This window comes from Microtus oregoni, unplaced genomic scaffold, assembly GCF_018167655.1.
Source record: "Microtus oregoni isolate MIOR12 unplaced genomic scaffold, Mior012 000074F_ref0000038, whole genome shotgun sequence".
Lineage (NCBI taxonomy): Eukaryota > Metazoa > Chordata > Mammalia > Rodentia > Cricetidae > Microtus > Microtus oregoni.
Window position 1 is genome coordinate 5,324,696 of NW_024544004.1, and position 15,340 is coordinate 5,340,035.

Sequence of the window (15,340 nt, forward strand, 5' to 3'; positions counted from 1 at the left end):
AATCTTCATAAAATCCATCATTGTGGATAATAAATATATAGAACAATAAAATTTATGTTTATAAAAAAGGAATCTGCTGTCTAACATAGCTATAATTAGAAACTGCATTGGGAGATTTAAATTATATTAGAAGGATGGATCTTATATTGTGTTCTTGTTAAAATAATGCACTAAGAAATATAAGGAAGTAGAGGTATGTTTAGCACCTTGTTTGTGATGATGCTATTATAATATATGAATATTTTAAAGATAATTCAAAAGTTCATTTTATTTTTTTTAAAGATTTATTTATTTATTATGTATACAACATTCTGCCTCAATGTATGCCCACACGCCAGAGCAGGGTGCCAGATCTCAGTACAGATGGTTGTGAGCCACCATGTGGTTGCTGGGAATTGAACTCAGAACCTCTGGAAGAGCAGCCATTGCTCTTAACCTCTGAGCCATCTCTTCAGCCCTCAAAGTTCATTTTAAATGTATACAGTTTTCTGTAAAAAATAATGCCCGAATAAAGCTGGAAATGTAACTATAATAATTAAAAGATATCCTGCTATTAAAAGGAATTTTATAAATATTTTACAAATAGAATATTAATAAATATGTATCAATACAGAAATAATTACTTTTAAATTCAGATCCAAAAATGTATAACAAAATTATTCTCTTTCTAAAAAGATATATTAACCGGTAGTGGAAAATGATTTTGTGCTTAAATGTTAGTGGAAATATTTTAAAATTATTACAGTCGTGTGAAAAAGGCCTTAGTGAGAGAATGAAGGGGGATGAAAATGGAGAAGAAGAGAGAGGGAAGGGCAAGGTAAAAATGACTGAAATTCATTGTATAGGTGTATGAATCTCTCAAAAGTTAAAATAAAGAAAAAATAATAAGGGTTTCATCATGTAAAATATCAATATAGCACTAATGTATGCATATGTATGGGTTAAAGATAAAAAAATTGAAACAAACGTACATAGCAAAAGAGATGTGTGCAAAGTTTCTTCTGAAATCTAGAAGGCTTGTACCCCAAACCATTACAGTGGTTGCAAGCACAAACACTGATAAAGAAGACACAGTATTTAGAGATAAGATCTCCTCAATATTTCGAATTAGGGTGCAGAAGCCACGGCGGCGGCCACGAGGAGCCCAGGAAGCCTGGAGCGGAGATGAAGATTGGGAAGCAGAAATCCTCAAACCTCACATGTCTTCCTATGTTCCTGTATTTGAAAAGAACAAATATTCTTCTGGTGCAAATGGAGACACTTTTAACAGGACTTCAGCTTCATCAGAAATGGAAGATGGACCTTCTGGAAGTGATCATTTCATGAGATTTCCCTCTGGAAGAAATTTGGGAAACAGAGATATTGGCGAGTCTACTAAAAGAGAGAACACACCTACTGATGGAGGTTACGGGAGAGGAAAGGGTTTTGGAAACAGAGGTTTTTTAAATAACAAGTTTGAAGAAGTAGATAGCTCTGGTTTCTGGAAAGAGTCCAGTAATGACTGTGAAGACAATCAAACTCGGAACAGGGGGTTTTCCAAGAGAGGTGGCTATCAAGATGGAAATGATTCAGAAACTTCAGGACCCTTCAGAAGAGGTGGAAGAGGTAGTTTCCGAGGTTGCCGAGGAGGATTTGGTCTAGGAAGACCAAATAATGAATATGACCAAGATCAGGGGACACAGCGTGGTGGTGGCCTTTTTAGTTCTAGAAAACCAGCAGCAAGTGATTCAGGTAATAATAGTGACACTTATCAAAGTAGAAGTGGAAGTGGACGAGGTGGTTACAAAGGTTTGAATGAAGAAGTAGTAACAGGCTCTGGAAAGAATTCTTGGAAGTCAGAAACTGAAGGAGGAGAGAGCAGTGACATTCAGGGTCCAAAAGTGACATATATATCCCCTCCTCCACCAGAAGATGAGGACTCCATTTTTGCACATTATCAGACAGGAATAAAGTTTGATAAGTATAATACCATACTTGTAGAAGTATCTGGACATGATGCACCACCAGCAATTTTGACTTTTGAAGAAGCTAATCTTTGTCAAACACTGAATAACAACATTGCTAAAGCTGGCTATACCAAGCTCACTCCTGTGCAGAAATACAGCATCCCTATTGTGTTAGCAAGAAGAGATCTGATGGCTTGTGCTCAAACAGGGTCTGGGAAGAATGCAGCTTTTCTTTTGACTATTTTGGCTCATATGATGCGGGATGGAATAACTGCTAGTCGCTTTAAAGAACTGCAGGCACTGGACTGAACTCCCAAGGTCCCAAGGAGGAGCAGAAGGAGGGAGAACATGAGCAAAGAATTCGGGACCACAAGGCGTGCACCCACCCACTGAGACAGTGGAGCTGATCTACTGGGAGCTCACCAAGGCCAGCTGGACTGTGACCGAAAAAGCATGGGATAAAACCGGATTCTCTGAACATGGCGTACTATGAGGGCTGATGAGACGCCAAGGACAATGGCAAGGGGTTTTGATCCTACTTAATGTGCTGGCTTTGTGGAAGCCTAGCCAGTTTGGATGTTCACCTTCCTAGATATGGACGGAGGGGGGAGGACCTAGGACTTAGCACAGGGCAGGGAACCCGGACTGCTCTGTGGACTGGAGAGGGAGGGGGAGAGGAGTGGGGGGAGGGGGAGAAGGGTGGGAGGAGGGGGAGAAGGGTGGGAGGAGGGGGAGGGAAATGGGAGGCTGGGAGGAGGTGGAAACTTGTTTTTGTTTATGTTTTTTTTCTTCTTTTCTTAATAAAAAAATTGTAAAAAAAATAAAAAAAAACAACTGCAGGAACCAGAGTGTATTATTGTAGCCCCAATTCAAGAACTGATTAAGTAAATTTATTTGGAAGCCAGAAAATATTCTTTTGGGACTTGTGTAAGAGCTGTTGTCATATATGGGGGAACCCATTTTGGGCATTCAATCTGACAGATAGTACAAGGCTATAACATACTATGTGCTACACCAGGGAAGCTGATGAATATCATAGGTAAAGAAAAGATTGGTCTCAAACACGTCAAGTACTTAGTATTGGATGAAGCTGACCGAATGTTGGATATGGGTTTTGGACCAGAAATGAAGAAGTTAATTTCTTGTCCTGGAATGCCATCAAAAGAACAGCGCCAAACCCTTTTATTCAGTGCTACTTTTCCAGAAGAAATCCAAAGGTTGGCTGGGGAGTTTCTAAAGTCAAATTATTTGTTTGTTGCTGTTGGACAGTGGGAGGAGCTTGCAGAGATGTTCAGTAGACCATTCTTCAAATTGGACAGTATCAAAAAAGAGAAAAACTTGTTGAGATCCTACGAAACATAGGTGATGAAAGAACTATGGTTTTTGTTGACACCAAGAAAAAAGCAGATTTCATTGCAACTTTTCTTTGTCAAGAAAAAATATCAACTACAAGTATTCATGGTGATTGGAGATTTTCGATGTGGGAAGTGCCCAGTTCTTGTTGCTACTTCAGTAGCTGCCAGAGGGCTTGATATTGAAAATGTTCAACATGTTTTCAATTTTGATCTTCCTTCTACCATTGATGAATATGTTCATTGAATTGGACATACTGGGCGTTGTGGAAATACTGGCAGAGCAATTTCTTTTTTCGATACAGAATCTGATATTCATTTAGCACAGCCTCTCGTTAAAGTACTATCAGATGCTCAACAGGATGTTCCTACTTGGCTAGAAGAAATTGCTTTTAGTACATACGTACCTCGTGGCTTCAGTAATAGCACAAGAGGAACTGTGTTTGCATCTGTTGACACTAGGAAGAATTATCAGGGCAAGAACACGTTGAATACAGCAGGGATTTCTTCTTCACAAACTCCCAATTCAGTGGATGATGAGTCATGGGATTAAAGCAAACAAACATACTTCAAGTCTGATAGTTCTGATGCAGCGAAGAAAGCAGTTTTTATTTTAAAAATTTAACAGAACTGTGAAACCTGATATCCTTATATCTCCTGTTCTTCTGTTCTTACTCCCAACCCTTAAAATAACCAACTTCATTGACTAGTTATGTGAGATGCTGAAAGTTATAACACTGCAGTTACTGATATAAATGGTATTAACTAGAAATATTAAAGCATTGTAAATGTTTTTGTTATTTCTAGCATATTTAGAAAGTTAAGACATGTTTCATGTCCAAGTGCTAAATCGTAGTATAGTGTTTATGATCCTATAAAACAAGTAATAGGATATGATGTACTTTTGGTTAATTATTGGGTCTAATTTCTACTTGATCCTTTAAAAGAAAGAATAGTGTGGTACATGTGATAACATCATTTTCATGGACAGTGGAGACTGAAGCCTTTCAAAGTTATTTGATTTCTAGATCATCAGACGTGTCATGAAAATGGTTCAGATTGCAATGTGAACTCTGTACTTGGTGGTATGAAAAATGTTTGCTTTTATAATATACAGATTTCCTTGGAAATAAAGAATGAAACACATTTCCCCCTAAAAAAGAATTAGGGTTCAGAGCCAGACTCCCCATATTCCTGCTTTGTATTTCCTAGACAGGTGACTTCAAGCAAATTACTTTATTTCTCTCTGCCTAAATATTTTTAACTCTATATTGGTATTGAACAATTCTCTACTTCATAGACTATTTCATGAAAATTAATTAAATTAGTAAATTAGAAAAATGCTTATCACAGAGCAAGCATTATAGAATACTTGTATTCTATAATATTAGAATATTGGATTATAGAATCTATGTATATTTCAAAATGATAGATATCTATGTGTAACAAAGACCATGGGAAAAACAAAAGTTAGTATGAGTGAAAACTATGCTATATAATGAATTAACATTCTCAATTTTAAAATTGTTCTGTAAGCCATTAAGAAAACCCTGATTTAGGATCACAAACTGGAAATGGCTGAACACTGCATAAAATACTAGCTTTGAAAGACGGACAAGCTGCCTTGGGGGCTTCATACTTTTACATATGACCTCTCCTTTTCTGCTCAGTTATTGACGTTTTCCAAGATCAGTTTAAGGGATACAGTAACTCAAGCTGCAGCCATCTTGTTTTACTCCAGCCCACAAAGATGAGAAAAGGACAAACAGCTCCATGACCTCTTCCTTGAAAGGATGACCTCTAGAATTTTCACACAAGACTTTTTTTTTAAATCACATGACAACATAGAACTGCTTAAAAGGTTAGGAAATATCTTCTCTTTTTTCCCATGTCTGTATCCTTAGCTGTCAATTGATACTCTTAATACTAAAGAACAAAGAGAATAGCCATTAGTGAAAAAGTGTCTCTGGAATTAGCTCAGTATTATTTGGCAAGGGAAAATCCAGTAATTAAATATGTATGCATGAGACACCCAGTATCACACACCATTTTCTTACTATTTTACAATACAAGCTTTTTAAAGGATGTGCATACTAACCTGCCCATTGTATTCTAGCAAAATATACGATGAAATAATCAGATTCAATGGGAAATTTAGGAGTATTGATTAACAGAGGTGTATGCTGCATCTAAGACTAGTGAAAAATAGAAAAAAGAGCCAAATCAACAAATACAACAACAAAAGGACACAAAAACCTGGAGTTCATTTTGTGTTGGCCAACTGTTCTGGAATGAGACCCATCCTGCAGTGTAAATTGAAGTGTGGCCACAGATAGAGCATCTGTAAATGAACAGGTAGAGGGGGAACAAGGGGATGGGGATGGGATTGTGTAAGAAGAGGAAGGGAAGGAAGAATTAAAAAAGTAAGTGAAGTACCTTGTTTTTTTTAGATTCTAGTAGCAAAATAGCTAACTTGTATATTTTTATTTATTGACTTAACTTTTTGTATGGCTTATTTTGACCATATTATTTCCCTTTCCCTAACTAACTCCTCTCATATCCTCACTAACTCCCTACTCACCCAATCTCTCTCTCTCTCTCTCTCTCTCTCTCTCTCTCTCTCTTTCTCTCTCTGTGTGTGTGTGTGTGTCTTTCTCTCTCAAAAAGTCAAAAGAAACCAGCAAAATCACAAAGATGACTAATTCAAACCAAGCCAAATCAACAAAAACAACAACAAAAGGACACAAAAACATGGAGTTCATTTTGTGTTGGCCAACTGTTCTTGAATGAGACCCATCCTGCAGTGTAGATGGTATGTCCAGTAACACTGTATTAAAGAAAACTGATTTTCCCTCTCCCAAGCAGGAATCAATTGCAAATAGCTTCCAGGTTAGTATTGGTACTTTGAGCCCACATTTCCCTTTCCCCATGAATAGCTAACTTTCATAGATCCTAAAAAATAAGTAACTTGCAGCACTATTTCATTTAATCTCTGAAATTCCCTATCAAAAAGTACTATTATTATCCAATTTATACAGATAAGAAAACTATAGGATAGAAATATCAGTTTTCCTATGTCACAAATGACAAAGCAGGATATCAAAACTAACAAGCTTAGTTCCAAAGTTTGTAGTTTTGTTGTGTTGTAAATGGAGAATGAGACAATAAAAAGAGAAAAAAAAATCCAGAGACTGGCAACTTTGAAAACATAGCAAGTCATTTATTTTCTTCATTCTTTGTGTCTAAATTTTTTTTTAATTGGAGAATTGTTACTTGTAATAACAAAAACGGTAAAATAAAACTCAAGTGTCACTAACACGTATTATATCAATTCTTGTTGCAGACAGAGGTTTTGACTTGTTAATAAATCTGTGCTCATGCATAATTTATTGCGTATTATCTGAAGCAATGTAAGCTGTTCTCTTGTTTGCCCACGGGAAAGAGAAAAAAACATTTCCTACTTCATTGTTAAATTATGCTCCTGATTTTCTCATCAGAACGCTTGACAGCTAATAACTGCGGCTATTCACAGACATATGAATTTACTATACTAATATCTAATGTCCTAAATGTAGGACATTTGTAGTATAAGAGGAATGACAAGTTAATGAGTTTTTTCTTCTTAGCTGGTGTTACATCCAATAAATAACAACTTTTGTACACTGCAGAACACATAGTAGGCACATGATACTATGTCAGTCTTCTTGTCATTGTGGCAAAATACTTGGCATACACAATGGAGGAAAGGAGAACAGATTTATTTAGGCTCATACTTTTAAAGGTCCACCATGGTAGAAGGAGATGTTAGAGCAGAATAGTTCCAATCACAGTGGCAATGAAGCAAAAATAAACCGTCTGTGCGTGTACGGGCTGACTCTCTATATTTCTCCATTTTATTTCTATTGCATCCAACAGTGTCCCGAGTAGTCCCACTCACATTCATGTCTTAGTTAATTTTCTCAGCACATATCCTCACATGCACACCCAGATCCTTCTCAGTCCAGTCAAGGTATCAAAACAAGATTAACTGTCACAGGTAGTTATTAGCCTGGAGAAATAACATTCTTTATATTTCAATCTGGGATTTGTACTCTACTACATAGTATTTCATTCCAAAAATACTTTTGCAGCGTAGGTTTAATGTAAAGTATAGCATTAGAGTGATTGAGCAAATAGTGAAAGAATACAGACAAAATCTCTATATACACAGAGATTATCAGAAATTAAAACTCTTAAGCTATGATGAAAGGTGATGAAAGGCAAAGCTAGCACACAGTCAAGTTTTGCTTATTCCATGAGCTAACAATAATTTTTATATGGAAATGACTAGAAACATGTAAAACAATATTTCATGACATTTGAAGAACATATGAAATAGAAGTTGAGAAGCCATAACTAAAATTTTATTTCTTCAAGTATTTACAGAATATTTTAATTGAATGATTATGAAAACTGAAACTTCAGATGTTAATGGAAGGCATGGTATTCCTATCTCTTACACTTTATTAACAATTATACTAATACCTCTAAGGAAGCCCTGAGTGAATGAAATACTGAATACCTCTGTGCTCCTAGCTTCAAATCTTCAGATTTTAGTACCTAAACTGGAGTAACTACAGAAATGAGGAACATGAAAACGAGACCACTGCCAGGAACAGAGTGGAGTTGTGGGATACAAGAGATCTCATAGGGGAATGGGAAAAATAGAAGGCTATAATTATGGAGGGGGAGGGAGATAAATATAGAACTAAAAATGGTAAAGTAGTAGTAAGGATATCTAAAATAGTCATAAAAATCATATTACTAACTACCTGAAAAGCCTTCTAATATTTATAATTCTTTGTATAAATATGCATATAAGGTAAAATGAAATTTTCTTAAGTGGGTTAACAATGTTCCCTCCAAGCCAAAGACTATTTAGCAAATACCATACATGAGAAACTCTGTGTTAAGCTGTTTGTCAGGGTGGCCCAAAAGACTTGCCCAAAGTGTTCCAGGCTATTAATCTTGATAATAGTTGCCCTCAGGGGTCGAATGCAAGCCCCTATTACTGAAGACACCATGTACTTCAGAAACTTTGTGGCCCATGAGATGGGACTGACCTGAATGCCTCCTCCATGAGAACTAGCTTTCATGGTATCAGAAGGTGTACAAACTTCCAAAGAAGAGGAAACCAGCAGTCCAAACTAGTAGTTATACCTTTGAAGCCCAATTGCCAGTATCGTATGATAACCTTAAGGGTACAGTAGTAGCAGGTAAACCTTGTCAGTAACCAACAACTCTCTAATTAGACTTAAGATCAACAAGAGAAAAATCATGCTTGGTACTGGAAACCTATGCAAGTATCCAAGGCTAGTGAAGGTATAGATTTTGAAGGAGCACCAACAACTACCAGTTTACTAGACCACGATAATCCCTAAACTACTTTATTATGCTCACAGATAAGTGTAGTCCTCACTCTTTATCATGGAAACTTCCCTTGGCAATAGATGAAGAGCATTTAAGAAAACCACAGCCAATCAAATACAAACTTGTGAGGCCAAGTTCCAAATGATAAATTTCCAAAACAGCTCCTGTAACTAAGACTCAGGGATCATTGTGAAAGAGGGGGCATAAAGATTATCAAAGCTGGAGGGTCGGAGAGGTTTTTATGAGACTCTGTCTCCTAGGTATGTAAGACACCCATGAAGTCTTACGAACATGATTCCCTAAACATGGGCTGAATAAAGACAAAAATAATAGATATGGCCCATAGGGCCTCGGATGCAGAGAGAACTACTGGCACCTAAGGAGTGTCTTAAGCTGGACAAATAGCTGGAACTAGGGAAGAACACATCAATTGGTTACCCAGTACCAAATGGTCAGCCTGAAAACGCACAAGTAACATTATATGGTTCAAACAGGTTGTATTTATAAATTTAGGAATATATATATATATATATATATATATATAATTTAAAAAGAAGTCATAAGTTTGGAAGAAAGCTAGGAGGGGTGTGTAAGTGAATTTGATAGGAAGAAAAGGGAGGGAGAAATTATTTATTTTTATTATAATCTTAAAAATTAAGAACTTTCAATCAATAAGACAAAAAATACCAAAACAACAAAAAGTGTATAAAAGAAACATGGAGTCCTTTTTGTTTTGACCAATTATTGCTAGACATGGGATGGTCACTATAGTGAAGTTGACACTCCACTGGAGAAAATTGATTTTCCTTTTTTCCTGCAGATCAATTGCAATTAGCTTCCTGGTTAGGGTGGTATTTTGTTTCTGCTTCTTCTCAGTGTTTTGATTGTGTGTGGTTTGAATCTGTGCAAACCTTTTGCATGCTATCACAGCCTCTGTTGGTTCATATGTGTTTCAGTCCTGTTGTGTCTGCATTGGTGAGGTTCTCAATTCCAATGACAACTTTGGTATTATTTTCCTGAGAAGCCATTTCCCCTGATATATATGCCTATTATTAGAGCATTCAACTTCTCATAGTCATTTTTGAACCAATTAGTAGTGGGAGCTTGTTTCAGATACTGGGGACTAATTAAGACCTTGGAATTTTGCTCTCTATTCAGATTTGGTAGACAGTGTATGGGTTCGTTAAGAAGTTGGTGTTACGTGGGGCCAAAGGAGAACTGGTGCTCTGGAATTAATCATTCTTCTATGAGGATTTTGCCATGAACAGGTTTTGCATACTTCAGTGGATGGCAAAGCATCCATGCACATCTGAATGGCACTAAATGGACATAATGAGTTCTTAAAAAATGAATAAGAAAACATGAATTTGAAAGAGGGACATGTGGTGAGAGGCTCTTAGGGAGATTGAAGGGGTAAAATAGGTAGTATCATACCTCAGAATAATAAATAATAAAGTAAAATAAATTATATAAAATATAGACAAAACCTTAGGGGGAGAATATCTGAGTGAGGCCAACTCTGGATTCCAGAAGTTAGAAGTCTCATACTACTTGGAAACTTAGCTACTTTCTGAAATAGAATAGTTTGAATTTCAGAAATATAAAACAAAGATACAAACTAAATACATTCATACGTGTGTGTGTGTGTGTGTGTGTGTGTGTATGTATGTGTAGATCAGCAGGTAGCATTGCCCTAGGTAAATGATTTGCCTCCACCACACAAGCTGAGAATGTTTCTTCCTTCCAGTGGAAGGGAAAGAGCTATTCAGATAGGCTTGACTTCAGGGTATAAAGAAGGAAGAAAAGGAACATGATATGTCAATATTAATAGAGAAACGGCCCAATATGGTGACTCATAGGTCAGTGGAAGTTTGACTCAAATGTCAGACTTAATGTATTTTACCATGTTATTCTTTTTCTGTCTTGATATTTCAAATTTATGTACTTCCATGAACTTTGTCATTATTTTAGAAATAGCACATATTCATTTTTAAACATTTGATGAATATGGAATTGCAAACATGAATAAATAAGCAATAATTCCATGGTTTTATAATTATTTTCCTGTTTCTACCTTTTATACTTGAGTATACTTTTAAAGGATCATAGAGTGGTGGTGTCAGAGTGTGAGTGAATATATAAATTCGAGGGTATATGGTTGGTTTTGTACCATGGTTTCTCTTTTTTACTATGAACATTTTCCTAAATAAGAGGTTTGTGAGGATGAATTTTTTTCTAATAACAAGATATCACTTCACCCAGCCAATTTTTATTATATGTCTGATACTTTGCTAGTTACACAGAGATAGATTACAATTGTAAACAGGATAAAGCCAGTTCAGATTTCTTGACAATTATGACATTTGGACACAGTCTCACAAATATTTTTGGAATTAAGAGACGCTCTTGGTAGGTTCTTATTAGACACAGCATTATGCTTAAAATAAGCATTGTTTGTGATTTGTCGAACATTGCTTTTGATTTTTCTAGCTGGAATTAGGAAAATAGAAAGGTGATGACAAGAGATGACAGTTCAAAAACCAAACAACAGAAAACTCAAAGGATTCTCATTTTATAACCTAAGAGACTCTATATCTAACACAGTTAAGGATTAATAAACCATGGAACAAGCATATTAGATAATGGACATGTAAATTTCCCTCCTAAATATAGGGAAGACTATAGAGTTTAATTCCCTCATAAAAGCATAACCAGCATGTCCAGAGACACTCATGCATTTTCTCTTTTTTTTTTTTTGTGGCTGACTTTTATTCTCACAGGCAATGAATTCATGGGACCGACATGGGGCTACTGTGAGTTGAATTCAGTGCCGAGGCGACTCTCGTCCTGAGGAGGGCTGTGGCATCCTGAACTTGGAGAGGTCCAGGTTCAGGTCCAGGAAGGTGTATGTATTGTAGTCATGATGCTGCAGGTTCTTGTAGGTAGTGGCATCCGTCGGCTCAGGGGCCAGAGTGGGCTCTTTGGGTGCACTTTGCTTCTTGGGATTTGGTTTTATTCCCTTTCCAATCTTCCCTGACTCTGTAGAGAGGGACACCGTAGAAGACAGTTCTCGGAACACCCTTGCCTCCAGGAATGCAGCCTTCAGCGCCCGGATTCGTCCTCCCCGAAGCAGGAGAGAGACCGCCATGGTACAGACGCTGCTCGCCGAGGTCGCCCCCTCATGCATTTTCTAAGGCATTTCATCTTCCATTATAACTGAGTTCCTGGTACTGAGAGATTTTTTTACAGAAAGATAGTTATAAATAGGAAAATTACTGACTGTTAAGATTACAAATATGAAGCAGTAGTGGCACATGCCTTTAATCCCAGCCCTAGTGACAAAGAGCCAGGTGGATCTCTGCAAGCTCAAGATCAGTCTGGTCTACAGAGTGAATTCCAGAACAGCCAGAATGGTTATAGAAAGAAACCCTGTATCAGAAAAAAAAATCAAAGCCAAACCAAACCAAACCAAACCAATAGATTACAATTAAGCACTTAAAACTTCCATTGTTTTTTTTTAAGTTTGGAAGTTTCATCTACTATGATTACCTTTTTCGAAAAGACATAATCTCAGCAAAAAATAAAATTAATTATGATTAAAGAAATGTGGATTGGTGTTGGGCACTCTTTTCTCTCTTTCTTGCTCAGATCATCAATTATTTGATTAACATATGATTCACCTGAGGTCTCAGACCTTGGAATGTTGGATCTACCCCCATACACTCAGACAATAGCCTTTAAGATACCAGCCCACATGGGTTTGGTATCTTATACTAAAAATGCCAAGGTAAAGTGTACTTCTCTCTCCCTTCCAGCTGCTGGATTTGGTTCCTGTTTCCCATTCAGTCAGTGGACTGTGATCTGTAAGTCTACCACTAAATAAATAACCTTTTATTATACTCAATTTTGAGCTAGTGTGGTATTTCTTTTTAGCTTCCATCTTCAGTTCCCATTCTAGATTATTTTACCATCTATTTTTAAATTGATTTTTATTGAGCTCTACATTTTTCTCTGCTCCCCTCCCTGCCTCTCCCCTCTCCCTTGAACCCTCTCTCAAGGTCCTCATGCTCCAAATTTATTCTGGAGATCTTGTCTTTTTTCTACTTCCCATGTCGAATAGATCTATATAAGTCTCTCTTAGTGTCCTTATTGTTGTCTAAGTTCTCTGGGTTTGCAGTTTGTAGGCTGGTTTTCTTTGCTTTATGTTTAAAAACAATCTGTGAGTGAGTACATGTGATAATTGTCTTTCTGTGTCTGGGTTAGCTCATGTAAAATAATGTTTTCTAGCTCCATCCATTTTCCTGCAAAATTCAAGATGCCATTTTTTTTGTGCTGTGTAGTATTCCATTGTGTACCATATATTCTTTATCCATATTTTGGTCAAAGGTCATTTAGGTTCTGGCTATGACAAACAATGCTGTTATGAACATAGTTGAGCACATATCCTTGTGGTACAATTGAACATCCTTTCGATGGAATATTCTATAGATGTCTGTTAAGTCCATTTGAGTAATAACATCTGTTAGTTGCCTTATTTCTCTGTTCATTTTTTGTCTGACTGACCTGTCCAGTGGTGAGAATGGAGTGTTAAAGTCTCCCACTATTAGTGTGTGAGGTTTAATATATGACTTAAGCTTTAGAAGTGTTTCTTTCACATATGAGGGTGCCCTGTATTTGGGGCATAGGTGTTCAGTATTGAGATTTCCTCTTAATGGAGTTTTCTTGTGATTAATATGAAATAACCGTCTTTGTCTCTTTTGATTGATTTTAGCTTGAAATATTTTGTTAGATCTATCCTAATATCTAGGATTGCTACTTTCGCTTATTTCTTGGGATCATTTGATTATAATAATTTTCCCCAACCCTTTACTCTGAGATGATGTCTGTCTTTCAGGTTGAGATGTGTTTTTTGTACGCAGAAGGACCGATTCTGTTTTTTTTTTTTATCCATTCTGTTAACCTGTGCCTTTTATAGGTGAGTTAAGTCCATTTATATTAATGGATACCAGTGATAGCTATCTCCTGTTAATTTAGTTTTCATTGTTGGTGACGTTAATTTGTGTGTTTTCCCTTCTTTAGAGTTTGCTGCTATAAGACCATCAATTGTCTGTGTTTTTGTTGGTGTAGCCAACTTCCTTGGGTTGGAGTTTTCCTTCTAGTATTTTGTGTAGGGCTGGATTTGTGGCTAGGCATTGGTGAAATCTGGTTTTTTCATGGAATATCTTGTTTTGTCCTTCTATGGTGATTGGAAGTTTTGCTGGGTATAGTAATCTGGGCTGGCATCCCTGGTCTCTTAATGTCTGCATAATGCTTGACCACGACCATCTGGCTTTTATTGTCTCCAATGAGAGGTCAGCCAAGCAACATATAAAGGTAGACCTATCAGAATTATATCTCACCCAGTCTTGATGTAGGGGAGGAGCTTGGTCCTACCTCAGCCTGATTTGTCATGCTTTGTTCATGTCCATGGAAAGCCTGCTCCTTCCTGAAAGTAGACAGAGGAGGGGTGGATGGGGAGAGAGGTAGATTAAAAGGGGACAGGAAAGGGAAGAGAGTATGGAGGAGAAACTGTGTTTTGGAGGGAAAATAAATTTAAAAAAATAATAATATATCATAGGGATGAACCTGACCTAGAAACAAATATTCATTCCTCATTCTTTCCAAGTCTTTATTAATTATTTTCCTATAAAAACTGTTCATCATAATACCAATGATTTCAGCTGTGACTGGGATATGAGTCCCACCATTTAATTATTAAGTCAGTCTTGTTGAAGACTCTATAGCAGGTATACATGAAGTAAATTCTAGACACGTGATATCTTGTTCTTAAACTTTGTTTATTCATCTTGTAAAGTTCAGGTTTTGTTTACTATATAGATATAGATATGGGTATTAATATAGATAGATATCAATGTCTATATACATATAAACCCCTCTCTGTATATAGATACATTGATATGACTGTACATACATGCATATGTACATACACACACATATATATATACACACCACACACATACAGTTGCTGGATCCACATGAAAATGACTAAATACCCAACATTATCTCTGACCCATTTAACATATAGCACACACCATAATATACTCATATTGACAAGAATAAGAATGATAGAAAATAACATTTATTTATAGCCACTATACGGCAGATAGTAGGTTAAACTTGCACTTAATTCTCATCCTGCAATAAAAATATTCTTAATACCTCTATTATATATGTGCCAACTTAAATATGCCATAGCCTTATGAGGGAATAACCAGTCTCAAATCTTAAAATCCTTTAAATCATGATCTAAACTGCTGACCCATACAATTCAGAGTTCTTTTTAGACACTGTATACAAGAGAGACTAGTGATATTAAACCTCTTGGGTATACTTAATAAAGTCCAGATTTGTGCTGCCTTCTACAAGTCTATGTTCTAGAGACTGAATCCCCAAGCAACTGCTTCCAGAAGTGATCCAGTTCTGTAAGATAAAGTTTTTGGTCGCTTGCATGAGAAGAGTCCCCATGGGCTTGTATGTTCAAATACTCAGTTTCCAGTTTATGGAACATTTAAGAAGTGTGAAATTCTTGGAGGAAGTGTGTGCCTTTCAGGGCAAATTCTGATGTCTTTATGT

At 36.6% G+C, this 15,340-nt stretch overlaps 1 protein-coding gene and 1 pseudogene across 1 annotated transcript; one reads left to right on the forward strand and one right to left on the reverse strand.

The window, feature by feature from the left end:
* The first annotated feature begins 983 nt into the window (after window positions 1–983).
* On the forward strand, window positions 984–3,851 carry LOC121441320 (annotated as a pseudogene).
* Window positions 3,852–11,503: 7,652 nt separating this feature from the next.
* Window positions 11,504–11,872, reverse strand: LOC121441356 (NADH dehydrogenase [ubiquinone] flavoprotein 3, mitochondrial-like). Its single transcript, XM_041642484.1, has one exon. The coding sequence runs from the start codon at window positions 11,853–11,855 to the stop codon at window positions 11,532–11,534; it is 324 nt and encodes a 107-aa protein (XP_041498418.1). The 5' UTR covers window positions 11,856–11,872; the 3' UTR covers window positions 11,504–11,531.
* Window positions 11,873–15,340: the final 3,468 nt, after the last annotated feature.